Source organism: Dromiciops gliroides, chromosome 4 (assembly GCF_019393635.1).
Source record: "Dromiciops gliroides isolate mDroGli1 chromosome 4, mDroGli1.pri, whole genome shotgun sequence".
In the NCBI taxonomy this organism is placed as follows: domain Eukaryota; kingdom Metazoa; phylum Chordata; class Mammalia; order Microbiotheria; family Microbiotheriidae; genus Dromiciops; species Dromiciops gliroides.
Genome location: NC_057864.1, coordinates 548,148 through 576,134, shown reverse-complemented (window position 1 = coordinate 576,134; position 27,987 = coordinate 548,148). Strand labels below are relative to the sequence as shown.

Below are 27,987 nucleotides of genomic sequence, written 5' to 3'. Positions count from 1 at the left end.
TTGTTCTCAACTCGTCTAGAATCTAGGAAAGTACCTCTAACTTTGGGGAACTAAATGTCCAAAGGAAAAAAAGAGACCAAACACTGCTGTAGCGTGTCCATTCAGTTACATTTATTGAGAAAACCATAAATGATACAAAATTCCAGTAACGGTGTGCCCTTTTTACATACAAATGTCATTATAGCAAGCTCTAAACCACATTTTGTAAAGCATTCAATTTACCTCAAGTCCAAGCTGCATCTCCCTAAGACACTGTTCCCATCACAGTAGCCTTTTAAAGCCAATCTTCTTTAAACACACGGGTAGTTTCTGTAGAGAACACTTTCTCAGGACGAAAATGCATTGAGCATGCATAAGAAAAATATATATATATATATATGCGGAAATACATAAGACCTTCATAGGGATAACTAAAGAATATAAAATCTTAAAAACTGATTTCCTTTTGAAAGCTGATTTATAAATCCTAATCCCCACCCCTAATCCCCCCTCCCCCAGAACAATTATAGTGTGGAAAGAAAACTAACAATACAAAAGCAAGTGCTTTTTAAAGCACCTAATGAAGTTCTCAATGAGGAGGATATTTAAAAAAAGGCATATTAAAACGAGAATTGGCAGCAAATAATAATGAAATAACCTATTAGAACTCTACATTACTCTTTTTGTCTTGGTGACAATTTCTTTTGGCAACCTTGCCAAAGAGATGAAACGTTAGCAATGATTCTACAAGACTTCTGCTTATTTTTCTATGGTCTTTCTGAGTTAATGCCCACCATGTTCCTTCATATTTTAACCATCAAAAAAACCTTATTTGAGTTAATAATTTCATGATGTTTATAATTTCTAAATATAAATTTCATTGAAAAATAAAATTTACTTATCTTCTCATTTCTAAAAGAAATACCAAAGTACTGCTACACTCAGTAACCTAAGAGGAAAAATAAACAGATTCCCTGTACATTTGGGGTAAGTGCTACAAAGATTCCAACTCCAGGTTAAGCATCCTATCCTCAAACTGCAGTCAAATGGGCTGGCTCACCTTTTCTGCTTTCCATTTATTTCACCGTTAAAAAATGCTGGCTGGTAGGAGCAGTGAAGGCTTATGGTCATGAATTTTTAAAAAGTTCTCAAGAGACAGAAACAATGTCCCTACAATACATTGTCTAAGAGCATAACTATCAACATTCAGGTCTATTTTCTTCTATAAAATTTCAAGCTGAAACTCTGCAAAATGTGAGGACTCACACATTTAAAAGAAATCCTTATATTATAAAACTAAACACACCTGACCTTGGCTGTTTATAGAAAGAACAAATGGAAACAGAAGGTGGTGCAGTAGCTACATAATTCAAGAAACTTTAACAGTTCATAGAACATTTATGAGCAAGTGAATAATAGCAAATCAAAGTGGATCCATTCTGTCTGGGAATACGTGTTTTTGCCCATTTTACCTTCTACCTCGAGCCCTTCTATGGTCCATGCTCATCGGCTCGCCAATGGCCTACAGCCCAAGGGCTCCTTGCTCTCTGGGGCAGTAACTACCTCAGGGCCCTTGTCTATGAGCTAGGGTTGGGTACTCGCGGATCTTCAGCACTGTGTGTGAACATGAAGGTAGTACTTTTGAATATGGAGAGAGAAGCAGGACTTTTCAAAAGGATCAGCACATTTTAGAAAATGAAGAAACAAAACTGATAGGATGCTGCTTTTCTACTTTCAACTTAACTAAAAGCCAAAAACACCCAAACAAAAATAAATAAATAAAAAACCCACAGACTTTGTACCAGTTAAAAATCATCTATAAAAACACACATACATTTTAAACTGGCAAGAAAAAAAAAAAACCCCAAACCAAAACAATGAAAACAAAAATCAAAACAAAATAATTTAAAAAAATGCAGCATCAAAGTTTTATAGATAAGAAAATTACTGATTTCTATACAGATTATGAAAGGATATTTGCTATATACAGTTAACATTTCAATGATGCATATATATGCCTACTATTTAAAAACAACACACTGCCACTATCATATAAATGAAATATCATTTTCTCAGTGTATAATTATGGCAACTAAATGATCTAAAATCATACTAAAATTCTGACCCATTATAACCTTTTACTGAATTATTAAGCTTTAATAGTAAGAAACAAAAGACCAATATTTAACTTTGGAAGGCAGGGAAAATGTCCTGTCAATCATTATAAACATATGTGAAGGCTGTTGAAAGTTTATGACCAAATACTTCCTGCATCTTGAAAAATTTAACTGTGCTCTCTTAATTGTAACAATCTGCTATATTCAAGGAAAAAGTTAATGAAATGATTTGGCTATAATTCAATTATTGCAGCAATCCACTCATCTTAAAGTTAAAATTAAAAACAAAACAAAAAAAGAAACCAAAAAAACAAAACACCCCCCCCCCAAAAAAACATTTACCCAGAAATGTCAACAGCTGTTTGAACAACTTACAGACTTTTCCACTGAAATGGAACCATGGATAACAGAATACATCGTGGGAAAGCAGCAGCAGATTGCTTTTGAATACACAACCACAAAAATCTCACAGGGACAACATTAATGTACTGCAATATTTATTTATATATTTCCTTAGGTTGTGCTTACCTGTTGCTTTTTGGAGCAGAACCTAAGGTGGAAGGTCTGGGAAGGCACTGTGAAGTATAAATAATTGCACTGTTTGCAATTAAGAACGATTTTAAACCTTATATGAATCAAAATCAACAGCCTCCATTTTGTGACTTAGGACAGGGAATCCAACTGGACTGATTAACCAATGCACCGCCACCTCGCTCTCGCTAGCAGACAGGGTTCATGACCTCTCTCTGCAGCCACGAGCTCCCTAACTGGGGGCAGGGATCTCAACTATGACTGTCCGTCTGCCTGTCTTCCTGGTCTGGTCTGGTCTGGTCTGGTAGGTGGGAGGGCAATCACCGCTCATCTGACAACCCCAATGGAACGAGGAGTAGCCTCGGACTGATGTCCCTACATCCTGCCCTTTAAAATATGCTCAACCACAAACGGGCCTCCCTCCCCAGGGAAGGGCTGGTGTCAAAGTCGCATCCACATTGCTTATCATTTGCAAACAAACGGAAAATTTCTGTCTGACAATAGTTTCCAAATCTTTGAGTTTAAAATATAAGATATGCATTCTTCAAACTGAAAAACAATCTTATTTTTAACCTCAGGAGCACCAGAGGAAAATACTCTATTCATTTTGTAAAGATTAGCTCTGTTTAGCTATAGCTAAGCATTTCATAAATACTTACCCATTAAGCTCACATTAAAAAAAATCAGAGAGATAGATATTGACATAGATAGACAGCCTATGTCGTCTGCTTTCAATGAAGTGGCAGTGAGGATTCCCCAAGCTCTCAGCACTGTATTCCAACATAATAGTCACACAAGGTACGGCATTTGCATTATGTGGAACATTTGACAGCCATTTGTCATTCTGATGTACTTACAGTGCCATGCTCCTTGAAGGAACACAATCAAGGATGACAGACAGACAGCCCAGGCCTCCTCACCCCTACAGAGCTAGTCCTATACTGGATGGTTCAAACCTGCGCTTCAACAGACAATGGCAAGACAGACTGTATTTGCATGTTGTCTAATAGATTCATATGCAAAGAGCCAACAAATATGCAAAGAGCAAAACAATGGATTTCAACCAAATATCAGAACTGCAGCACAAATGTTAAAGAGTAAGAAAAGGATTCAAGCACATCAAAAAATTAGTTGGTTCAATGACTGGACTTGTGCATTTACCAAACAAAGCTTATCCATACTTCCAAAAAATGGCTCTAACCTCGGGTTTCAGTGACAGAAGCAGTTATGCTCCCTAAAAGGCATCCTCAGAAGACAGGCTTTACAAAGAAAAACGCTAGAGATCATATTTGCTCTCTGAAAAATGTTGAAAATCATTTATGCTCCAACAGTCTTGGTAATCAGGTAATTATCAGATTAAGAACAGAAGGTTAACTGTGGTTTATAGCAGCGGCCCAGGCCTGAAACAGCGGTCATGTCATGGGTTAAATTAGGTCATCCTACACATGCGATTAATTCTTAGAGTCCAACAGAAGGAAAACCGACATCTCCAGATTATTTGTGCTCAACAGTCACCTAGACCAAGTGGGGAAGCTCCTCCAACTACCACTAAACTGCAAAGGGGGAAAAAAGAACATGCCAATGACTTCAGTTTCAAAGCTCTATTAAGGTTTCATGGGGATAGCTTCTCTTTGTGTACCTGTATCTTAATCCATCACTGCTAAGCAATTCGGATTCCTTGAAATACCCACATATCCAACTTACCGACACAGGAGGTTTCATATTATTTATTGTAAAGCACAAAACAGGCATTTTAAAAGTGAAAGTATACATTGAAAAAGTACATTTATATCACAAAGCATTGACCACATAATAGTTGCAAATACATTTGCTGGAATGTGTACATCTACACTAAGACACTAAAAACAAACCAATGTTCATTTCTACACAGAAATATTACCTCCTATCAGTAGTGATAGATATTTTGTACATTTTCAAAAAACACTATTTTTTTAAACCAAAAACAAAATTAAGATCTTCATCAAGGCGTCTGCATCCATACATTTAACAAAGGTTTTTTTCCCCCACACAATGAAGCAAATACTGTATTGTCCACTTCTTATTATTGGCCCTGTGCAGAAGAGATACATAAGAGATACACAAAAAGTTAAAGAAAATCCTTTAAATCAAGTTAACTCAGGAGTGAATCCTTTAAGAAAGAAAAATTGGTTAATATAAATGGTGGTGGCTTCTTGCATGATTTTCAAAACCCTGGGAGGAGAAAATATTTTTTTAAATCAAAAGGCATTGTGGAGAGATTCAGCACTCAGATGCCAGAGAGAATTTTTAAGACACACCACATAACTACATTTAAAGGTCTATTCTGCCAGAAAAAAATAAAGAGGCATATCCACTCCAAGTGCCCCAAGCAGCAGACATGCAGAGAAGGAGAAACAGACCAAAGAGCCAACTCTACCTGTGGGGCTGGTGGGTGCTGCGGCATCCCTTGGGGGCTGGTCTGCGCATAGTATGCCGCCTGCTGTCGGTAGTATTCCGCCCAGGCTGCGCTGTAATCGGGCTGGCCTCCTGGAGGGGCCCCAGTGGGAGCAGGAACAGCTTGACCTAAGACCAAGCAAAAGGAGAACGTCGTTACTGTAACCTAAGAGAAGAGCTCAAAAGAATCTCATTTCTAATAAAAACAATACCTTGCTTCTTGTAATATTCCTCCCAAGCCTTTGAATAATCCTGTGTCTGCCCTTGTTGACCTAAAAAAAACCCCCTACATTTTAATACAGAATGATAGCCACTGTCAGTACAGGTTATAAAGACAAAAAAAGCACACAGGGAGAGAACAGCCCTGCTTATAAAGTGTTATTCAGGGCCAGAGCAATAGCTTGTTGGTGAATACAGTCACAGATAATACCATACTCTCCCCCTCGGCAAAAACCACTATCTTTCTAGCATCAATTTTATAAAAGCAAAGATGTAGAACAGTATCTTCTTTCTATGCAATCTATAATAACATCTATGTATTTTTGTCCTTTTGGCCAATGGGGGCAGGTTGAAATCTTAATCACCCAACTAAGATTGCTTGGATAACATCTCCTGATCTTAAAACTGTACTCTAGGTGCAGAGAAGGAAAGAACCGGTCCCTTTAGCACATCACATAGTCTTTAACTCAAGTTCAGGACCCCATTATGGCAACTGCTTTCAAACAGTATTTTCTAAATAAACATAAAAATCAATTATTAAGCTCACCAAGGTTAATTCTAAAAGATCAAATTTTTCTTGTTCACTTATGGACTATTGGGAATCCCACTTTGATAGTAATCTTCAAGTATCACAACTGAGAAAAGCAGGTAGTGAAGGAGAAACTATCAATCATACTGCAATGGCAAAGACCAATGGGATACAAGACTAACTGTGGCTTGATCAAATCTAGTGTGCCAGGCCTCGTGTCGTATTGTGCTCTCACATGCCTCTCCCTTGCTCAGAGGATCACTCAGCTTGAATTCTGCTACCATGGTGAAAAGAAGCACAGACACATCAGCACATCTAGGTACCGTCTGTGAGGACAGGGTCAGAGCCCCTTGCACCTCACCTCCCCATTTCTGAATAATGAATCTTCTTTTTCAAATGCCCATCTCCTGCGGGAATCCTTGGACTCACGGGTACTGGCTGCAAAGTCCTTCAAGTCCTTGGCAAGTCTGACCTCAGGGTCCAAGTGTACAGAGCCAAGATGCACTTGTCCCCAGTGACACATTATTCAACGAAGACTCAAACCGCTTTGATGGCTCACCATTTACTCTTCAATTTCACCAGCTTTTTTTTTTTATTTCGTTTTTACAATTCAGAACTATCTTATGAGAATACACTGAGCTCATTATTTCTACCACTGCCTTGGTAACTAAGGGCCTCCCTCTGTAATCTTATGTCAGAAATTTAAACCTGGGTGACCCAGATTCAGTTTTTAATAATTTAGCAGGAGGAAGTTGGAAAACCTACATCTGTTCAATGGATTAGTGTGTTAAACACTTCGCGTTCCAATTCAGATTGTAGCCAGCTTTTTAAATAAAATAAAGAAAAATTTGACCCAATAGACCTTTGAAGTCCGCCCTTCTCAGAGTAGGAAGATTCTCCCCTGTTCACTAGAGACTCATGATACTATGCTAGGAACAGCTTCCCCCCAAAGGGGCCCAACACGTATTACAATGCTGAAATATGATCTATGAAGGTTTAGCTAATTAAAGCACAAAGAAGGGGGAAAAGGCAATATCTGAGGCAAAGGAAAAATGGATACCACCTTTCATATGAAAACTCAAAAGGATCCATCACAAAATAATTAAAATAATGCAAAGTAATTCTGAAAAGCACCGTGTTTCAACCAACTGTTTGACTGCCAAGCCCATGTCACTGGGATCCTAATAAGAGCGCCTGACCCAAGGGTACTGAAATCCATCCTGTCCTTCCCAAACCACTTCAACCCTCCATATTTCCTTCAAGTAGAAGGGTAGTTGTAATTTCACCAAAGAATGCTGGGCCCGACACCTGGGTCTGCTGGTAGACTGGCATCACCGGCTGCCTCTTCTATGGTTGGGAATGTGCTCTGGGAACAGCCACAAGTCACAACATTCTTGCCATCCCTCCCATCTTCCTTGCCTCTGCCAGAGTCACCCCATCCAAGGAAAGGGCCTTGGCCACTCCCACTTCTCAGGTGTTTCGAACCCACTACCTGCTACTCAACTGCTTCCCAAAGCATGGGCATCAACTTGGGTGTTGTTATACTGGGGAACTTCTTTTGGTTAACAAATGCCTTCTTCGGAGGACACACCCCATGGGGAAATCGTGAGCTGATGTCTGAGTCGCTCAATCAACCCAATTTCAAATGGCTTTGCAAAACGGTCTTCTTGAGCCACGGCCCGTCCAATGTACATGAACATACTTTCCTCATCTCTCATCGTGACGAGCTGGGCTCAAATCCAGCTGCAGCTGGATCTCCCTCTGCCTGTCTCCCATTTCGAGTGGGGTGAGATAACCACTGTAAAGCATTTAGCGCAGTGCAGGTCCTCTCTGAGGGTTGCTCTGACAAGATGTCCCTTTCAACGAGTGATGCAGAGCCCTCTTTTCAGGTGGTGGTGAAGACTTTGCAGTTCTTCTTTTGAGAAAAATTGGGAGCGGGGGAAAGCAGGTGATGGCCCGTAGGCTGAAGAGTCGGAAAGATCTGTGTTCAAACCCTGTCTGTCTCCAATACTTCCTTGTCTGAGAGGCACCCAGTGTCATGGGCAGAGAAAGAGCAGCTTGTGGGGTGGGCATGTGTAAGCATGTGCCCCAGGCTTGAAAGTACTTGTGCCCTTTCTCTAGGCCAACAATACGACAGACATGGAGGGCTTTTGTCATTACAAGCTCATCTTTAGCAGGAGCAGGAAAACTGTACAGAAAGTAACTGTATGAAAACTTTTGGAGGGTGGGAAGCTCTCCTTGATGGTCCTGTCACCTTTCTGAGAAAAATCCAGGCATATTTTTCAGAGTGCAAACTCCGTGCAGGATTAGAGGGGATGGGATTTCTGTCATCTCACACAGAAAATCAAAACAACACGTTTCTAGGCCTAAAGAGGACATTTGTAGCTGTGTCTGTCTTGGGGTGAGGACTCTCAGGCCATCTATAACAATGGAGGAGGATGGATCGCCAAAATTTTTTAGCCCAGTAGCAAAATGCTAGGTTCTGGCCAGTAAACTCAATGTTCTTGTTAAAGAATTCAGTCTAATTCCTTGTCTCCCAACATGAGAACCCAAAGAACCAGTTTGTGACACAGTGGGGGCATTTTTGTATATTTAGGGGTCAGTTGTTATTCATATACCCAAAAGATGTTTATTCAGGAAAACCCACTCAGATACTCGAAACCATTCCATTGTTCAAGTATCACCAAAACAACCAACCCACCCCCCACCCCTGTCCCCGCTGGACAATGTCCACTCTTAATGCACAGCAGACACATAGTGTTAAGAACCAGTCTTTTGTTTCAAAGCTTTCGACTTAAAAAGTTAACCCAAACCCAAATGTAGTGCTTTCCAAATACATCTTAGCCAATTATCTTCTCCTTCACAATTCCATGAAAGTAAGTTCAAAGTTAGCTAGAGATGGTAGTCATGTGCTGTAATCCAATAATGGCTCCCTGTGCCCTCCTGCAAACATCCACAAATGAAATACGGACAGAGTAGCGGCCTAGGATTAAGGAGATTAGTAGTGTGACTTTAGGAATGTCACTTAACCCTCTTATCTGTAAATTAAGGGGGTTAGAATAGTGTCTAAGTCTATGAGCTATGAAGATGTTCAACAAATAAAAGTGTAACATACCCATTTTCTTGTAGTACTCTTCCCAGGCCTTGGTATAATCAACCTGTCCAGTTGGAGCTGGATTTTGTTGATCTCCTTATTTGAAAATAAAGCACAGCTCAAAATCAGTTTTAAAAGCTTATTTTCACAAATATATTTTTAACTCAACTTATAAATTATGAGAAATGTGACTTGTCTTAAAGAGAATATACTGCAAATGAAAACGATTCACTTAATACCATGCAACTATTACTAACTATAGCTGCCCAATGAAAATGTCTTTTCCACTAGACTCATCAATATAAATAGGAGTTGGCAGCCAGTGGCCCATGGTAAGAGGCAGGAGTGACGAGGTCCTAGGCCATCACAGGTTTCCCCTCAGGACTGCTACAGCTCTTAGAGTCACAGAGAAGGCCAGCAGGTCTTGGCTAAAGAGGACATCAGTACAGAAATTCCTGTTTGTCTGAAAACCAAACAACCAGATAACTGAAATAACTGGAATTTTTTCCTACACTCTAAAAATTAAGAGAAAATGACAAATAAGCTGACAAAGAATTTAAAACAAAAACAATTTTTAGAACAAGCCATGGATTCAAGATTCAGACTAATTTTCCAATGTGTAACACCATACAATGATATTTGGTAGAAATCAAAGACTGCAAAAAAAAGTTCGAGAGAGTAAATATATAGTTTTAAATAGAATTTTTAGAAAAAAACCCCGGTAAACCAAGAATGGTCTCTGTGTTACTGAATCAGTCTACATATCCCATTTCCCAATTATTTTAGAGAGGAGCGTGGCAAGCCAAGCAACAAAAGTTAAATAAAGCTATATCCTTTTAAAGGAAGCTCCATACTAATCGCTCACAATGAAAACGAAATGAACTCAAAAACATGAAATTCTGGCTTATGGTGAGAAATATTTTCTTTGGGTAAATGCATTTTTACCTTGTCCATTAGTCTGAGTTGTAGCTGGTGCACCTGTTGGAGCTGCAGGGGGTGGCTGGGCTTGCTGCTGATAATAATGAGCATAATAGGCAGCCCAAGCTGCAGAATTTGGATCTGTACCTGTTTTTGCTAGAATCAAAACACAAGTTTGAGATTGACCTGTGAAGAAAACGACCTGCATGACAAGCACTTTATCCCAATGGCCACTGGAGCCGTGAGCCAGAACGAAGAATTAAGCTGTGCCAGACCAGCCCCATTTCCTTCCCTGCCAGGACTATTGGCCTAGTGACCTGGGCTCTTTTTGAAATTCAAGTAAACCATCTCTGAGGTCTTTGTGGGTAGCCCAGCCTGATGCAGTCAGTGTGGGGAGAAAGGCTCTACTGAGCATTCACCGCATCGCTGTGCTCCTAATTGTATTGACAACTCGAGTAAAGGCAAGATGGTCTCCCTGACTACCCCATGGAAGGAACAGCTAATACAAATGACAGAACGGAGAAACAAAAAAGACCTCATCCTGAGACAGGAGGACAGGGCAAAATTTAAGATGACATTTAAGAAAGGACTGCAGAGTCTAGCCCCTGGGGCTCAAAACACCAATTCCACCAAAATAACATGGTAGAGAGTTAATGTGGGGGGAAAAAAATGGCATTTCATGAACGACAAATTCAGTGCTTGTCATTCCTAAGACCTTGTAACTAGCCGAATGGGAATGCACTGGTGTTCCGCTTTGGTGCAATCAGACATGATGAAGTCCTAGTTGTGTTCAGGTGGGGTGCCACACTTTAGGAAGAGAATCCTAAATCCATAAAGAAAATTCATGTTTTTAGTTCATCCAGAAAGGTAACTGAAATGTTGGAGGGCACTAAAAGCCATGCCACTCTATGGAAATGGGGATGTTTGAATGTGGAGAGATTATCAAGAGCTAAGAGCAGCCTCATTTTTGAGGATCAGAAGGACCATCATGCAAAAAAAAGGGCTCCCACTGATTCCAATGGATCCAAAGTCAAGTGGGCTGCTCCTGGGAAATTCCCAGTTTCCTAGACTGTCTTTTCCTCAAGAATTGGGATACTGTACAAATGATAATTTCAAAGTTAAAATAAAAATTCTCTCTCCTCTGAACACATCTGATTTGTAGGCAACTGGATGGAACATCCAGTGGGAGGACTGAACTCTTAAAGCACCCAAGGAAACAAATGTGCAACCATGTGGGAAGGAAGCAAATCATCTCTGAAAAAGATTCCAGCATTTTCAGTGCCAGAAGCCAACAACACCTCAGCATCGAAAGGCTTTATATCGGATGGCCAACCTCAAGCATCTGAACTTATCCCTAAGAAACCAACGTAGTGCATTTCCAATAATCATGTTTCATGGATCATGTCAATGTGTCACTAACAATGGTCAAACGTGGCTCTGTGCACACCCAGATATTTCTGTCCTGGCTGGCCTCATTGTTTGAGTAGAGTTGTGCTGCCTTGGGCCACAACACAGCCAAGCCACAAATGAGCCCTCTGTTCTGAATGGCTCAATCCGTGTCCCCATTAAGGAGACAGGCACAGAAGAGAATCCCAAGGGCTCTGAACTGTGAAACTCCAATGCCCGGAGGCCTCCCTGCTTAAGCAGCTTTGTCCAGGGAGTTCCTCCAGAGTACCAGACCAGCACCAACCTGGATCCAGGTGGCAGAGAGGTGATACAATAAAGATAGTGACATGGTCAGGCCCAAACAGAAGACAACCTAGGGCTGCTGACCTAGATCAGAGAGGGAAGTCCTCATTTCTCTTCAAGGTAGGGTTGGGAGTTAGGGAGAAGAAAACCATGGTCCAACAGACACTTCTCAGGTTGGGAAAGGTCTTAAAACCGAGTGCCTGGACAGCATACACTGCCAGATATGATAAGGCTCAGAGGGCTTGTGAAGAAGACTCCTAGGCCACGTGGAGGACCAGAACCCCTAGATCGTCTATTTTGTGCCGTCTCTCATGAGCAGAGTCGATGTCAGGGTCAAACAGCTTTGAGGAGAGGGCCCAGGCCAATAAGCACCTTTATCATTTCATGGGTGTGCCCCCCCCCCACCCCGAACTCTGGGAACATTCTACACAGGAATAGTAGGAGGGCTTGAAACACTGTTCTATCTTTCACCTGGGTCAGGCGGGTTCTGCTGCTGCCAGTGAGGATAGGCATTTCCCCACCCTTGGGGTGCATACGGAGCTGGAGGACCGCTGTAAGAGAGGAAACAAAGACACCGAAGGTGAGCCACCCGATTCATCTCCTAGAGAGAGACTGTAAAAGCCCCGAATGAAAGCCCAGGACTTACTGAGGAGCAGGGCCTGGCGGTCCTGGATTATAAGGTGCAGGATTGTAGGGCCCCATTGGATTGCCAGGCCCTGGAGGCCCTGGAGGCCCATGGGGGCCTGGAACACCATGAGGCCCATGGGGAACGGGTGGACCTAAGGGATTCACAGGACCCTGTAAACCAAAAGAACACATTTTAAGATAGTAACGTTAACAGCTTGTCTAGTCCCAAAGGGGCAGGACAAAGACCAAATAAACTAGATCAGAAAAGCATTTATTAAGTGACTATTAGACATACAGGCACTGTGCCAAGTGCTGGAGACACAAAGGAAGGAAAAAAACATCATGTAAAGAACTATGTACGCTGTGTTTGTGTGTGTGACAGAGACACACACACACTTATCAATGTAAATGCAGTGTAGCCTTAGAGGGAAGGGAGTTGCGGGGGTGGGAATAACTGGCTGGGAAAGCCTGACTACAAGATGAGACTGAAGCCAAGTCTTGGAGGAAACCCAGGACGGGAGGAGGAGAGGATGCTTTTCAGGAAGCCAACGTAGGGGGGCTGTAAGCTCAGAACGGCTCTTACGTTTGTAAAGAGTTTGCTCTGCAGGAGGTGGGAGAAGACTGGAAGGGAAGGGAGGTGATGAAGGGCTCTGAACACCAAGCAGAGGATTCTCTATTTGCCCCTGGAGTTTACTGAGGAGGGGAGTGACATGATGGGCCCTGCAGGATAGACACATCTATGAATCATCTGCTTAGAGACAGGAACTGAACCCTTAAGGGTTGGTGGATCCCCAAGTGGACAGTCTTGGAAAGGCTGCTTGGTGGGTAGGACCCAAAGGGAGATCCAGCCACGTAGCCTGACAGGAGTCAAAGAGAGAGGGTGATTGGCAATGAGGAGGAGGGTTGAAAAAAGGCCATTATCACGACTAAGGATCCTTTCTCCTCCATAACCGTGACCACGTTCTTCTTGCTTGCACTCTCAGCACCTATAGGCAAGTGCCCAAGTGGGTTTGTCTTTCTTCATAACAATACCCGATGGCTCACACAACACTATAAAATCTATGACGAAAACACCAGATAGTCCCATCTCTTGGCTTTTTCAACACGCACATGTCAGAGGTTTCTTTTCTAACTTGAACAGCTGCTTCTCCATCCCCTTTCCTAGTGTGCTCTTCCTACTCCATCACTGTAATGGTGGGACTCTGTCACATCTGTCAGGAGCCCCCCTCTCATCTCACTTCTGAGAAGCTACCTATGTGAGGTGCTAACCCTGTCTGTTTCCACTTGGACATTACTACTGTTAACACCAGAAGGACCAAGATATGTCACTTGCTACAGTGCATTTTTTCTAACCAGATGGCAAAGCAGAGTGGTGGTAGTATTTCAAAGTAAATCAATTATTATTTTTTTTTGGTCAACTGATGTGTCTGGGTCTCTAGTGTTAAAGGATTTTATACCTGGAAGAGACCTTATATATCAGTAACACTCCCACTTTTCAGAGAGATAAAGAGGTCCTGAGAGGCTGACTTGTTCGTCCTAAATCTTCAGTGGGAGAATCAGCCTTTTCATTACCCATGGACTGAGCTCTTCCACTCCCTCTCCTGTTAAACAGCTTCAAAATGAAACACTTCCCAGTGACAGGATAAAGGAGAGACTCCTTGGAGTCTGTCATCTCCAATTACTGGCTCTCTCTATAAAAGGTAATTTATTTAACAACCCCCTACGCCCCCAGCCCAAACTCCTAAGTCCATGCCAGGCTCATCCCAAAGGTCAATATCCCTTAAGACCGAGGTTCAAGCCCAACCATTAGTCAACAACTGCTATGCCTTCCCTGGCACATTCTTCTACCTTACTCTGCCTGACACCAGTTAGCACTGTATGCTATTCACCTTCAGGGGTTCTTGATTGGTGTTTGTTTCCTAGACAGAGAAGAGGTTCTTCAAAGTCAGGTAGCCTGTCTCAGCCCTTTTGTATCTTCTCAGCCTAAGAGACTTCTATTGCGGAGGAATCCCTCGAGATGATCAAAAGCCTGATGAAAAGGGATCGCTGTGGCTGAATGATCATCTCACCTCTCCTTCCACTGAACACCAGCCCAATTCCTCAGGCACTGATCACAACACAGATGCCAAACCCAGGGAGAGAGTGAGCGTACAGGCAGCCAGTCAAGTTGGAGAACTTTTCTGTTAACTCCCCATGGGAAGACTAGTCACCAGACACCTCACCTTTAGAGACAAAGATTCTGAACCTCAGGCAAAGATGTTGGTTACTGCCCAACTGACTCATGGAATCTGTTAGTTTTTTTTTGGTGGGGCAATGAGGGCTAAGTGATTTGCCCAAGGTCACACAGCTAGTAAGTGTCAAGTGTCTGAGGCTGGATTTGAACTCTTCCTGAATCCAGGGCCGGTGCTTTATCCACTGTGCCACCTAGCTGCCCCTGGGATTGGGTAGGCAATGCCAAAAGAACTCAAATACTGGCCAAGGAGATCCACATACTACCATTAGAGAAGGGTGCAATGGAGTCAAGGAGGCAGAAAGAGGAGCCTATTTTAGACCCCTGACCCTATCTCAAAGGGTTAAAATCCCCACCAGGGTGGAGTGCTGGCCGGATTCCAGGATGCTCGCAGACGCCATTATGTCCCAGAATCATCAGCAGGCACAAGGCCCCACCCACTGGTGGCAGCCCCAAGGATACTCACACCAATCTTCTCCTCTATGAGCTGCCTCGCATAATCGATCTGTTGTGGAGTTCCCCGGATTGTAAATAGCTTCATGTTAGGGTCTGCATTTGGCGGAGGGTTTCTCTGAAGTTCTATTCTAGCACCAGACTGCTGGCTTATGCTTTTGATAGTTTCTCCACCTGAAATACAAGTTGGTTGGTTGGTTTTCTTTCCCAGTTCAAAGGCCATGGAAAAAGCCTTCCATTTCTTCATGCCATCTGAAAGTATTCGGACGTTACTTTCCACTTAACTCAATAGAATATGGCACCTGAGATGTATCTCCAGCACCACACAAGTACCAAAGAATGGACAATTTTAAGAAAACGCAATGTTTTTTCAGACAGAAAAAAGGCCTGAAACCCTTGAAAACATCTGGCTTGAATTTGGTCCTCTTGTAAGCAATCTAATTGTTAACACCTGGAAGTCCATTTCTTCCTATTTTAGGTTTAAGCAAATCCCTTCACTCCCAACTGTTTACAAAATCTGTGCAGGTCTCCCCTACCCCAACACCCGCTTTTTCCCTCCCAGAGGGCCATCGCTCCGGACTCTGGCCAGGAGAATGCAAAGCATCTTGCCTTTTCCTATGATTAATCCAGTTTTCCCAGTTGGCACGATAAAGTTAAATTCCTGCAGCCCACCAGGGGGGCCCATGCTCCAGCTTCCTTGGCCTCTGCCTCTTCCCCGACCACCTGGTCCTGGTCCGCCAGGGTTACCAGCCTACGGAGAAACAACCAATCAGCACCTTACCCCTGGAGTGCCAATGGGTGATGCGTACAAAGCACTCGTGGTGCCTTCAGAAGAGGAACATGGCAAGGGGCAGCAGAGAGATGGGGAGAGAGGCTAGGAGGGCTCATCCTCTGGAAATTCAGTTCACCCACAAACTCAGTGATGAGAACCTGGAAGAAAACCCCCAGACTCAATCTGTTGGCAAAATGTTTTGAGTTTTCTGAATAATCCAACCTGAACGCTTCGAAGGAGGTCGGTGATAATCTCTGCAGCGTGCTGGCATCTGTCTGGGGGGCCTGTGATCTGTGCTATTCGATCAGGTGTTGTTCCATCATCTGCAAAGAGGGCATACCTGGGTCACCTTCCATGTGCCAGGAGGAGGCAGAGACCTAAGACTCAAGTGTAGATGCTTACCTGGCTTGAACTGGATCCGAACACCAGCATCATTCTGAATCTTTTTGATCATCTCACCATTTCTGCCGATCACAATTCCCACAGCAAATCTTGGTATAGGGACCTGGAAGGCAAAGGAGTTTAAAAGAAACAACAATTAGTCAGGTTTTTCAACAGGAAAACATGACAAAACACCCGAGGGGTAGGTGAACAGCCCCAAAGCTTCCCTGAGGGGCAACAAGACAGCACGCAGAGTGGTTTGACTCAGGGTGACAATCCAACATGGCAGCAGTCTTCTTCAGAGGCCTTTAAAAGGCCTGAAAAGGAGCTGATTCCCAATCAGAAAACCTGGGTTGGAATGTCCCCTCTGCCCTTTCACGACTGTTGTAAAGTGAGGGGAGGGGAGATGGGGTGGGGACGATGATACTAAGTGCCCTCCAAGTGACCCCAGCAGAGATACTCACATCTATGCCTTCATTGCCTCCTATTCTTGACCCATATTCATTGCGCACCTCTCTGAAACCACCTTGGTCACGGATTAACTCCAAGACCATCTCCTTGGCTTGCTAGAAAAGCAGGACAAAACAAGGTCTGTTAAGTGGGAAAAGGCTCTAATTTTACAACTATCACCAATTCCCCCCAGTACACAGATGCTTACTTGGACTTTGTAAGGGTCACCTGTGATCCTCAGAGGCTTGTCAGCACCAGTGTTTTGGGGGCCATCTTGAATCATCACCATTTTAACACCAGCTCGCTCCTGTTTCAAACAAAGTTGCATGTGTCACAAACAATAATGAACAAGATTCAAAACAGCCAAGTGTTTTACAATCTCGGTACCTGAAGCTGTTTAATAGTCTCTCCGCCTTTTCCAATAACTAAGCCAGCTTTGCTGGCTGGGATCATGATTTCTTGAACGGCATTGCCTGGTCCATCCCCATGATGAAAGCCAGGGGCTGGCCTTCCCTTTTCAACGATCTGGTCCAGTAGCCGCTTGGCTGACCTGAGAAGGGTTAGTAACATTATTAAGAGTCTGTCCAGAGAGAAGCAGCTAAAAATCACACTACAGGAAAAGAAGATTTAAAACTAACCATCAAGGTGCCTAAAGTTTTTCTCCCTCGGACCGGTTATACTTCGAAGATTACGTCAGGTTGGTGGCCCAGTGGAGAGTGATGGACCTGGAGCTACTCGACCCTAGGTCAGTCACTTAATCTGTCTACCTCAGTTTCCTCATTGATAAAATGCAGATACTAAGAGCATCTATACCCCAGGGTTATTGTGAGAATCAAACAAAACAGATCTGTAAAGCACTTAGCACAGGGCCTGCTGGGCACAAAGTAGGTGACTCCATAAATACCTGCTTGCTTCCTTCCTTACAAAAGTCTGTTTAAGAGGAGTGTTTTAATTTGGCAAATTTAGATGATCAAAATCTATTCTGATGAAGATCCCCAGCTCTGCCACCAAATCCACACATCATTTAGGAGTCTTTACTTGTGCAAAAGGAGGCAGGAGACAAAGTGACCGAAGGGGCCTTTTGAGATCCCATGCCCACGGAATCTGTCCACAGTAAATGAAGCCATGAGAAAGGAACCCACTAAGACCATGCATACTCACTGAACAGATTCGGGCGTCCCAGTTAACATACAAGACCTCTCAGGCAGGCCGCCACTGTCTGAGACAAAGAAAAACCAGAATTGTATTTCAGAGCGGTACCGAGTGGCTGTGCTGGTCACTAGCAGGCAAAAAGAAATGAAGAGAAGGCTCTCTTACCAGGAGCAATCTGTATTTTGCATCCAGACTCCTGTTGTATGCGTGAGATCTGTTCACCTCCTCTGCCAATTACTAATAAAAACAGAAAACCAGTGGTTGAAGATTCCAGGAAAGTAAGACTGGACAAAAGTTATATTTTGTTACTGCCAACTTCTCAACATCACTTACTGAATCCAACCATTCCATCTGGAACTTTGTATTCTTCTGTCATTACCGACCTAATTTGAAGGAAGGAAAGAAGCTAAGTTGTTTTATCTTCTACAACAGAATAAACATTAGGTAGTATTTTAGCTGATTCCAGGCCCAGAACTCTGGGCACTGTATTGTTTCTAATACTTCCAAGATCTTTCAGTACATATTTATGGACCCAACTGATCCATTCCTTGAAGTCTGTGCATCTGCACACACACATAAACGCCACTGAAATTTGAGTCTTAATAAAGTTTACAAAAAGATGAACATATTTACATCATATGCTAAACTATGTCAATATTTATTCTCTTAATTTCCTCTAAGCTGGCCAATTATACTTCTAAACCACACTCGCATTCATCACAGTCTAAATGCATTTCATTGCCACCTCTCACAAATCTTCTATTATTACCACGTGTGCAACAACATTGAAACTGAGAACATGCAAAAAATGTCAAGGAACTCTACACGTCTACCTTTGTTGCTGATGCATTGGCGGTAACTGGGTTCCAAAGGCTGAAAAGAACAAATATTTGCAAGTGTCAGAACTTTTCTTGCATCAACCCACAGTCCAGTTAGCTCCCCTGTTATCCTTCCTAAGACAATTACATTTCACTTAAAGAAGGTAAGATCAGCCTTTCCAAAAAGCCAGTTAAAAGTGAGAAGGAAAAGGACAAAGCTTAAAGAGTAGTTATTGCTGGGGAGGAAAAGGTAATGGTCTCAAGTAGTATATTCTCAATTTTCCAGTGCCTAATGGAATCAGGGATAGGGCAGAGGAATACATGTGTCATTTTCAAACACAAACATTTTAGGTTTAAGAACCAAATGAATGGTTCTTACTCCTCATCAGCAAATGTATGTACCTCCCTTCTCTTCTTTCCAATTTTCTTTTTTTGGGTGAGGCAATTGGGGTTAAGTGACTTGCTCAGGGTCACACAGCTAGTAAGTGTTAAGTGTCTGAGGTCGGATTTGAACTCAGGTCTAGCTGCCCCCCCCCCCCCTTTACACAGTAGAGCTTTGATATTGAGATAACTGAAAATTCAAGGGCCTGCCAAAAGCCCCCCTTTTTTTTTAGTGAGGCAACTGGGGTTGACTTGCCCAGGGTCACACAGCTGGTAAGTGTTAAGTGTCTGAGGCCAGATTTGAACTCAGGCCTTCCTGACTCCAGGGCCGGTGCTCTATCCACTGTGCCACCTAGCTGCCCCCAGAAGCCCTCTTAGGGAGGTAATGAGGGCCCAGCAAGGCCCCAAAGCCTGTGAAATGTCAGTGGCAGGACCTTTAACCCAGCACCCTATCTATTCAACCACTGCAGCCACTGTTGGTTATCACTGACTGGAAATGAAGAAATGATCGTGGGCCTTCAGTTGGAAAAAACCAAGAATGATGTGCAGAGGGAAGCAGGAAATCACAGCAGAGAGAATCAATTAATAGTCCCCACTGACTAACTCATCTAAATCATCTTGGCTGCAAAGACACAATAACAAAGATCTCCCCACTAAGCGGCAACTACAATACTCACCATCATTCTGTGGAGCAACCTTCTTAGCATCTGGCTGATCTGGAAAACGAAGAGTTTTTAAACATTTTGGTCCAGAAGCCCAAGATACTTTTAAACTAGTGGCTGTCCCATGAATGTCAACTATAGCATTTTTTTTTTAAAAAACACACCTCGATATACATATTTTATTGAGATCTTAGGGGTGTACTTTGGTTTGACATTTGAACCAAAATTTAAGAATAAAAACACAAAGAAAAAAAAAGAAAAAAAGCGAAACAAACACGAAAAGCCACCAACCCCAAACTGTTAGTATTCTAGAAAAATTGATTTTTATTCTTTCTTCCTGTTTTTAAAGATATATTTAAAAAACAAACTTTAATTTATAGACATTCAATCACTGACCTTAATGTTTGCTAAGTACTTTAGAATGACAAATGAGTATTTAGCTCCATTTCTAGGCAAAGAATTAGGTGCTAAGGGCTAATGATGCTTCCATAGTAGGAACTAAAGATTCAAAAAACCTCTCAAAATGTGGAAAAAGACGGACACAGAGTCCAGTCTATTTGACTGTGACAAAGGTAGGCAAGGAAAAAAAAAAAAATCACACTGCAACACAGCCCCAGTCTTGCCTGTCAAACACCCCCAGCACACAAATCCCTTCTCTTCATCCAGTCCTTTGCACAAAGGACTGTAATTAATATTTTAAAAGACATTCGATATCAGGAAATAACCTTTCAGAGGCTTCTTCCCACCCCAGATTCAAGGTCATCTGAAGAAACACTGTAACGATGTGCAGCAAAAACTGAGACACATAATCCAAGAAATGTCTATGTGTGTCTGTTTCGAGGAGCCATCAGTTTGTTTCACGTTTACACACTAAACACAGGTAATAAATAAAAATTCCTGCCTTTAAAAGGAGAGGGCATTCCCTCCCAGTGTGTTGTACTGCTCGGACTTGTCCAAGAGCCATCTACACATGAGATAAAAAGAATACATTACATATATCATTTGAAGCATCATTAGCTCATTTCTGTATATTCAAAACCTCACTCTTAATAGGAAAAACATTGTTATGAATGGAAACAAGCACTCCTGGTCAAAGGCTAGGGATACATATATTCTGTAGGCTGTCACCATCCTCTTCAAACAAACAAAAAAAAAACAACAAAGAAAGAAAAGTTAAAAAATGCAAAAAAAAAAGTGCCAAAGCTCATACATCAAACCTAACAAACGACATGACTGGACTTTCTAGAGCTTGCAAGCTTCTTGGCAGTGAATCGTGTGTTTTAAAAAGCAAAGAACCCTGGTTATGACACCCAGACTACCTTAAACGGAAAACAAACTCCGAAACACCAACCCCCCCCCAACACACTCAAAAGGCACATTCTATGAACATCTTGATGCCAGCAACACTGATAAAGTCACAGCAAGGACATGACCCCAAGAAGGATCAATGACACTTCCTAGACTGAACAGCTTTGAAAGAAGCTTCAGCCGTTGTTGGACTAACAGACTCCATTTGTTCTAATGTCAGTAAGAAAAGGTGCCATCCCCCCACCCCCAGGCAAACCATGTGCCGATATAACTGGCCACATTTGTAGCTCCTTCCTCTCTAAAATGAATGCTTTAGTCACAGTGTCTGTGATTAAGCAAACTTGGAAGGACTTGAAAAAAATGAGAAAATACTTAAAATTAACGTAGCATACGTACCTCCATCTTCCAAAGGCCTTTTCTGTCCCCCATAACCATAGTCATTTGAATTCAGTGATGTGCCTGCATCACCTCCAATTTTAGCTGCAATCTGGGTGGGAGGGGGAGGGAGAGGAGAAGCAACAAACATGCAGTTATTTTCAAAAAGTACAATTCCTCCCCCCCCCCCCAATCAAACAAGTAACTCTTTTTGATATTATTTACCTAGGCAGAACAATGGATAGAAAAATGGGCCTGGCTGGAGTCAGTGAGATCTGAATTTGAATACCACTTCAGACACTTACATGTATGACACTGGGCAAGTCACTTGGCCCCTGCCTGCCTCAGTTTCCCTAGCTATAAAGTGGGGATAATAGTACCCCCCCCATTATCGTGAGGGCCAAATGATGCTCAGCACGGTCCCTGGCATACAGCAGGGTGCTGGGGAAAATGCTCATTCCCTTCCCTTCCTTAGGGAAAAAGGCCATTCCAATTCCCCCTAAACTGGGCAGGAAAGAGGCCTGGTCTGGAATGAGAATGGTACGGCACCATTTGGCTCCAGAAATCCTGAGTGGGTGCAGTAATGAGGAAGAAAGGCTGCCAAAGTGCAAGGCCCCCTGCAAAGGGCTGGGATTCCAAAGATAGAAAAAGGGGAATAAAACAGAGGGGCAGCAAGACCATGCCCCTAATACCCAAGGGAATGAAGAAAAGTGCGTGCAGCCCAGCATGGCTGGAAGGGGAGACCGGAAAGTCACTCCAACAGTCCCAGGGGGTTCTCGACTCTTTGGGGTCCCTGTGACCCTTGGCTTTTGGGACATCTTGCCTTGCTCCCTAGCCAGTAGGAAAGGAAAGAATATACTAGAGTTTACCTTGCATATGGCACATAATAAAATGACAAGACTATTTTTGATAGGACATTATTTACCAATTATTCTCTATGCCCAACAAATTTCTTGTACCCTTTCCCCACTCAGGTAAGGTGACTTTACTTTGGAAACTCCTGGTCCAGTCAGGAAGGGATGAGGACCTCGAGCCATGGTAGAGGGAGAGTAGGACTCAGCCTCTGATGGCAGTGGGGTGGGGAGGTTCAGGACCAAGGATAAGTCTTTCGAACTTAGATGACTGCAAGGAGGCTTCCTGAGGATGACTGCAGAGGACTTCCTGATGGAGCTGCCTTTAGAGGAGTGTTTCGCTGAATTAGGAGAAGGGGCTCTATCATACAGCCTGGTCCCTTGGCCAGTGCTTGGTGGAGGGGAAGGGGCTCAAGAGTTCTTCCCCCTCTGCCTTCTCCACCACAATGAACTATAGTTGGGGGGTGGTGGTGGTGGTTTTAAACTGACTGGTGCTGAATAGGTATAACAGACTCAAAGTTGGGTAAATGGACAGGGCTTGAGCAAGACTAATTTAAAGGGTCATAGGAGAAGCATTTTATAAATAAAAAAAGCAACTATTATTCCGTAAACCCTCGGAATGTTACCACCTGCTTGTGTCTTTTGGCTTCAGTAAACTGACGTCCCCACCTCTACCAGGTTCTATTCAATGAAGGATCTCTTAACCTGTATTTCAATGTAAAAAACTTTATGCATTTGTGTCACTGGGTGGCCAAAGGGGCCTCAGTCCTCAAAGCCACAACTGTTCTCCCACACTCATAAACTGTCAAGGGCTGAGGTCCAGCCTGGGTGTTAGCTAAGTGCCGCTGAACCGAATTCCCTCATCTTGGCAGCTATCCAACGTGTGCATCTATGTATATGCCCAAGGCTCACCCTAAAGGCCATTACAGAGCCATATCAGACAGGATGCTCCCCAAGTTCCCTAGTCCCCCCTCTCTACAGTTCTGGCTAAGGCTAACTCCTGCAAGCCCTTCTCTTCCAGGACCATGGCCATCCCCATGCACTCTCCTTTTCCTGGATATCAATGCCTGGATTTGGGTCTCCAGTGGGACCTGACCCACTGTTCTGATTAACAAAGACACAGCTTTGATAGCCAGCCACCTCGTTTCTCAAGTCTCTCTCTTTGTTTTGTGCTACAATCATGGGCCATCAGACCAATCCACTGTGACCCATCTCTAGCTCCTTGTCTAAGGTCACACAGGTGTCAAGTGGAAGAAAACGAAGGTCTCTCCGGTCCAAACCCCTTTCTTGTGGGCTCACTGGGTCTCCTATAGAATCAGAGGGCTGCCCCGAGTTCTGCTCAACTTCCTCTTGGGATGAAGTCTAAGTCACACTCTAATTAGGGTGCAGCTGATTCTTCCTCCTTCCCTTAGACTTCACCCATGGACTCTCCCCTCTAGGTCCATCCTCACTCTCATCCTGTGTACTTCTTGCTCATGTGTTTCCAAATCTCTAAGAGGTTTTCCCTTGTTATTTTGTGAATGCCATGTGGTATTCTGGTTTTGCTATATGACCAGTCTACTTCATTATTCATTTATTACCTTTGTGCCCTCAATTTCCTTCCAGATTTGAGAATTTAAAACTAATGTAGGACCAGGCCCTGATCTAAGTCCTATCTAACCTCTACTCTTGGGAAAAAAAACCCAAAAAACTCTAGTTGATTGTGGCTTTATTAAAGTTTCCCAAATCCCTGAAGTTATAAAAACCTTGTATTTATTGCTTTACTTTAAAACATCCTTGTCACAAAAAAATTAAAACCAAGAAAAACCAAGCAATACACTGACTGTATGCAATACTGCTATCAAAATATTGAATGTAGAGAACTTTAAACCCGTGAGGCTTATCTGCTGGAGAATGGCTAACTGAGCTGTATAGTCTGAGAACGTAACAGAATATTAATGCACCATTAGGAAACACAGGGAAATGTGTGTCAAGGCAGAGAATCTACAAGGACCAAAGGTGAAAGAACCAAAGTATCTCATGAAAGCAAACCCTGCATTGTCACGATGGTCAAATAGGCCCCTAAGAGAAGGAAATTAAGGCACCATGGGTTTAACCCACCCAGATGCACACACAGGCATGCACACCCAAACTCTGATGCATTTGTGTCGGCTTCAGTTTTCCTAAATGGATTAAAATAATTCTCCCTTGAGGGAGGTGGCCTTTCTGCTGCTTCTCTCTCCAAGTGATTTGGCCAGAACTACCTAGATTGTGTCCTAGGAGGAGATGTAAACCCAAGGGCCCTGCATCCAAAGGCGAGGGAGGGCTCTTGGCCCAATCCCCCAGCCTGGAATGCCCCAACTCAGGACCTCCCTGGCTTCTTTCTGCAGGAAGCTTTCCTCAAATGCTCTTAATTCCAGTCCATTTCCTTTATCAACTATATCCTACTTATCTTGTACTGAGCTTGTATGTTGTCTCCCATTAGGGTGTAAGCTTGAGGGCTAGAACCTTCATTTGCCTCATTACACATTTATTGCTTGCCAAGTTCTTCAATCATTTCAGTTCTGACTCTTCTGTTCTTTTGGGGTTTTCTTAGATATTGGAGTGGTTTGACATTTCCTTTTCCAGCTCATTTTATAGATGAGGAAACTGAGGCAAACAGGGTTAAATAACTTGCCCAAGGTCACAAAGTCAGTAAAGTACCTGAGGATGAATTTGAACTCAGGTTTTCCTGATTCCAGGCTCAACATTCTATGCACTATGATCCCACCTCACTGCCCAGCTTAATAAATAATTCTCTATTGGGTAGACCCAATTCCAAATTGCATTCAAAATGGCTGGACCAATTCACAGCGCTATCTTTCTGCAGTCCTAAAACACGGACTACTTCCATATTTTGTCGTATCTGCCAACTTGCTGGATGTTGAAGTTGTTCTGGTAGGCATTTTTAGTATTAGTAATGTGGAGCAATCTTTTACATGTTATGTTATGATTTGGGGGGGGGGGGAGAATTGTTTGTATGCTTTAATCACATAGCCTTTGGGTAACAGCTGATGTATGTGCTGATTTTCTAGATATATTTTATTTCAGAATCCTGTCAGAGGTATTCGATGAAAAGATTTTTTGGTAACATTTCCCCTTCTTTTCCTAATTCCACTGCCTTTTAGAATGTTTTTTTTTTTTTGGGGGGGGGGATTTCTTGCAGTGGAAATTATCTATTTCTCTTTTGGGCTTTTCTGCATCCTTTGTTTAAACAGGAATTCTCCAACCCATGTCACTGTACCTGGCTTTATTTTCTAATGGTAACAACTTTAAATGTGAAAAGTTAGTAGAGCAACCATGGACCAATGGTAAATTTTTTGTGAAGGTGGGTTCTTCATCTTTACTATTCTAGAGTATTAAGCCTTTGAAAGTATACCTTTTTTTTTTGTTTAAACAGAGAATGACAAGTGCATTTTAAAACTCTATTTTAAATACTTGTCTTTTAAAATTTCACAGCCCATTCCTGAGAAGGTAATGGTGAGGGCAACTAGAGTCAGGTGAAAACCCGGCTTTGTGTACTTGTGCCTGGGCAAGTCACTCCCCCTTTCCAGGCTTGTTTCCTCACCTATGACATTAGGGCTGAACTCTTGCAGCCCCAGCCCATTTTGGCTTAAATCTCTGATGCTCTGTCCCATCAACAGAGCAAGGAAAACACATCATGAAATGTACTTAGCACCTTGTATATCTCAATAGGAAATCTGCTATGAACACAACAGATCCTGATCTAAGGCTTTTCAACAAGGGCATCTTAGAGTAGCATCTGGATCCTAAGAAAAGTCCCATGTCATTTACTGAATGCATTACTTTACGGCACCATGAAACAAAACTGCTGGGAAAAATAGCTCCCCATTACCCAAAACTTTTCTAATCCTATCCTGGACAGTCGTGGCCTATGGTTTCTTATCTTTTCTAGACAGGTAAACTCCTAGAATCTACCATTCTAGCACCCTAGGCCACATCCTTTAGCATAGGGCTTAACTAGGGTTGGAATTTAAGAATACTTCCAAGGACCAAGATGCATCAATTCACGTAGTGCATGTTTAAAAACCGGTAAGACAAAGAAAACAATGAAAACTTTATTTCAAAGTAAAAGCAATATTTTGGGGGGAGTAATAATTGATGTTCTTGGTCCTTCTGGTGTTAAAAAAAAAATAACCACCATCTGTCCCCCTCTTTGGAAGCATTTTGTCTGCATACCTAGCATGCTTCTGTGCATTTATCTCCCTGAACTGGAAAGAAGGTAGGTTTTAGGCCTCATTCGGAGAGCTTTCTACACAGCATAACCCTAATCAAGGCTGGGTGAATTCGTGATCAAGAGATCAGTCCTATACATTCATTTTTTTTTTTTAGTGAGGCAATGGGGGTTAAGTGACTTGCCCAGGGTCACACAGCTAGCAAGTGTCAAGTGTCTGAGGCTGGATTTGAACTCAGGTCCTCCTGACTCCAGGGTCGGTGCTTTAACCACTGCGCCATCTAGCTGCCCCCTCACATTCATTTTTAAAGCTGGGACGCCGAGGCTCAAGGAGCCACGGGAACCCGAGTTAATGTCCCGCTCAGACATGGGTCTGGTGACCAGGTCAGGCAGGTGTTCCAAGAGACCCTCGAGTTACTCATCGGGCATCAGCGAGCCCTCCCTAGACCCAATGAGGCGTCACGGGTTGTTGTGCCCAACTGAAAGGAGAAGACCCCCCCCCATCTTCCGAGGCCCCGTGACGGTCTTTGGGAACCCTGGGTCCCTGGCGCCCCGCGGGTCCAGACGTGGGGCGCTGGGGCCCAGCAGAGAGTGCCCGAGCTACGCCCCCGTCACGACGGACTGGGGGGAGACCCCGGAGGAGTCCGGGCCCGAGCTGAGACAGCGGCTCCTCGTCTGCAGGGAAGCCCTTGGAGGTCTCCCGGGCCGGGTCAGGCCCCCCCGGGGGGCCGAGGCCCTTCTAGAGCTTTCTAGGCGGCAAGGGTAGCGCGGCGGGAGGGGGGGCAGCGCGGCCGTGGCCACAGTCTCTCGCGGGAGCCTCGGGCCCCAAACCCGGGGGTGTGGGGGGCTGCGATCGCCCCGCACGCATCTCCCCGGGGGGCCTCCCCTCTCCGAGAGAGCCCCATTCATTCCCGCCCTCGCCGGCGCCGGTGACTTTTGTCCCGGGCCCGGCGACCAGACCTGGGGCCCGCGGCCCCGACATCGCCCGCTCCGCGCCCTCCATTGTTCCGCGCCCCGATGGGCCCAGAAGGAAGAAGGCCCCGGCGTCGCTCATGACCCCGGTGCGGGGCCGTCGGCCCCCCCCCCCCGAGCCCCGCGAGGAGACAAAGAGCAGGAGCCCCCCCCCCGACCGTTTGTGGCCCCCGGACGTGCCCCCCCCCCCCGGAGCCGGGGATGTTGCCCCCTCCTGGGCGCCCCCCCCCCCGCGTTCCGAGCACGTGCCCGCCTCTTTCCTACAGGCCTGGGGGGCTCCGGAAGTCTGGGTCGCGCCCCCTCCCCCCCCGCCGAGCGCGCCTCCCGCGTCCGGGCCCGGGCCGTTTGGAGGCGGGCGCCAGGGGGCGGGCCCCGCTTCTCGGGCCCTGTTGGGCCCGGCCGCGCGGCCGAGCGCCGGGCACGTGTGGGGCGGGCGCGGGGAGGGCCCCGGGCTTCGGGCGGGCCGGGCCTCTTCCCGGGCCCGCTGCGGCCGCCCCCCCCCCCTCCCGGGCCCAGGCCCCGCGCGGCCCCGCGCCACACGCCCCCACCCCGCCCCTACCTGCCGCGCTCGCTGCAGCGCGTCCTTAAAGGCGTCATTAACGCCGCCGCCGCCGCCGCCCGAGCCCGAAGCCGGAGGGGGGACCGTCGAGTAGTCTGCCATGGCCCAGCTGCGGAGGCCGCTGCCGCGCGTCCCGGAGCTCCCTCTCCCAGCGCGCTGCTAAGAAAGAAAGAAAATGGCGGCCGGCGGGACCGGATCACATTCTTGCGCGACCATCGTGCCGTGCAGGGGGCGGGGACACCGGCGGGGAGATCTCGCGAGGCTGGGAGAAGGG

The 27,987-nt window shown here is 44.4% G+C and overlaps 2 protein-coding genes across 7 annotated transcripts in view; one reads left to right on the top strand and one right to left on the bottom strand.

The window, feature by feature from the left end:
- Positions 1-96: 96 nt before the first annotated feature.
- Positions 97-27,968, bottom strand: FUBP1 (far upstream element binding protein 1). 6 transcript variants are annotated; one of them, XM_043964394.1, is made up of 22 exons: positions 27,714-27,968; positions 21,140-21,230; positions 20,337-20,399; positions 19,451-19,489; positions 18,408-18,447; positions 17,908-17,957; positions 17,740-17,811; positions 17,584-17,641; positions 16,810-16,972; positions 16,631-16,729; positions 16,437-16,538; positions 15,994-16,096; positions 15,814-15,914; positions 15,429-15,570; positions 14,833-14,993; positions 12,156-12,307; positions 11,981-12,060; positions 9,848-9,976; positions 8,924-8,998; positions 5,273-5,332; positions 5,044-5,189; positions 97-4,698 (listed from the first exon to the last, which is right to left on the bottom strand). In XM_043964394.1, exons 1-22 carry the CDS (start codon positions 27,813-27,815, stop codon positions 4,690-4,692), a joined length of 2,037 nt encoding a protein of 678 aa, XP_043820329.1. In that variant the 5' UTR covers positions 27,816-27,968; the 3' UTR covers positions 97-4,689. The 6 variants fall into 6 exon arrangements, with proteins under 6 accessions (XP_043820329.1, XP_043820330.1, XP_043820333.1 ...); XM_043964395.1 differs by lacking the exon at positions 5,273-5,332; XM_043964398.1 differs by lacking the exon at positions 9,848-9,976.
- Positions 27,814-27,987, top strand: part of DNAJB4 (DnaJ heat shock protein family (Hsp40) member B4) — a 43,314-nt gene continuing 43,140 nt past the window's right edge. The window contains 2 exon segments of the mRNA XM_043964406.1: positions 27,814-27,841; positions 27,844-27,986. Coding sequence (XP_043820341.1) covers positions 27,814-27,841; positions 27,844-27,986 — 171 coding nt within the window.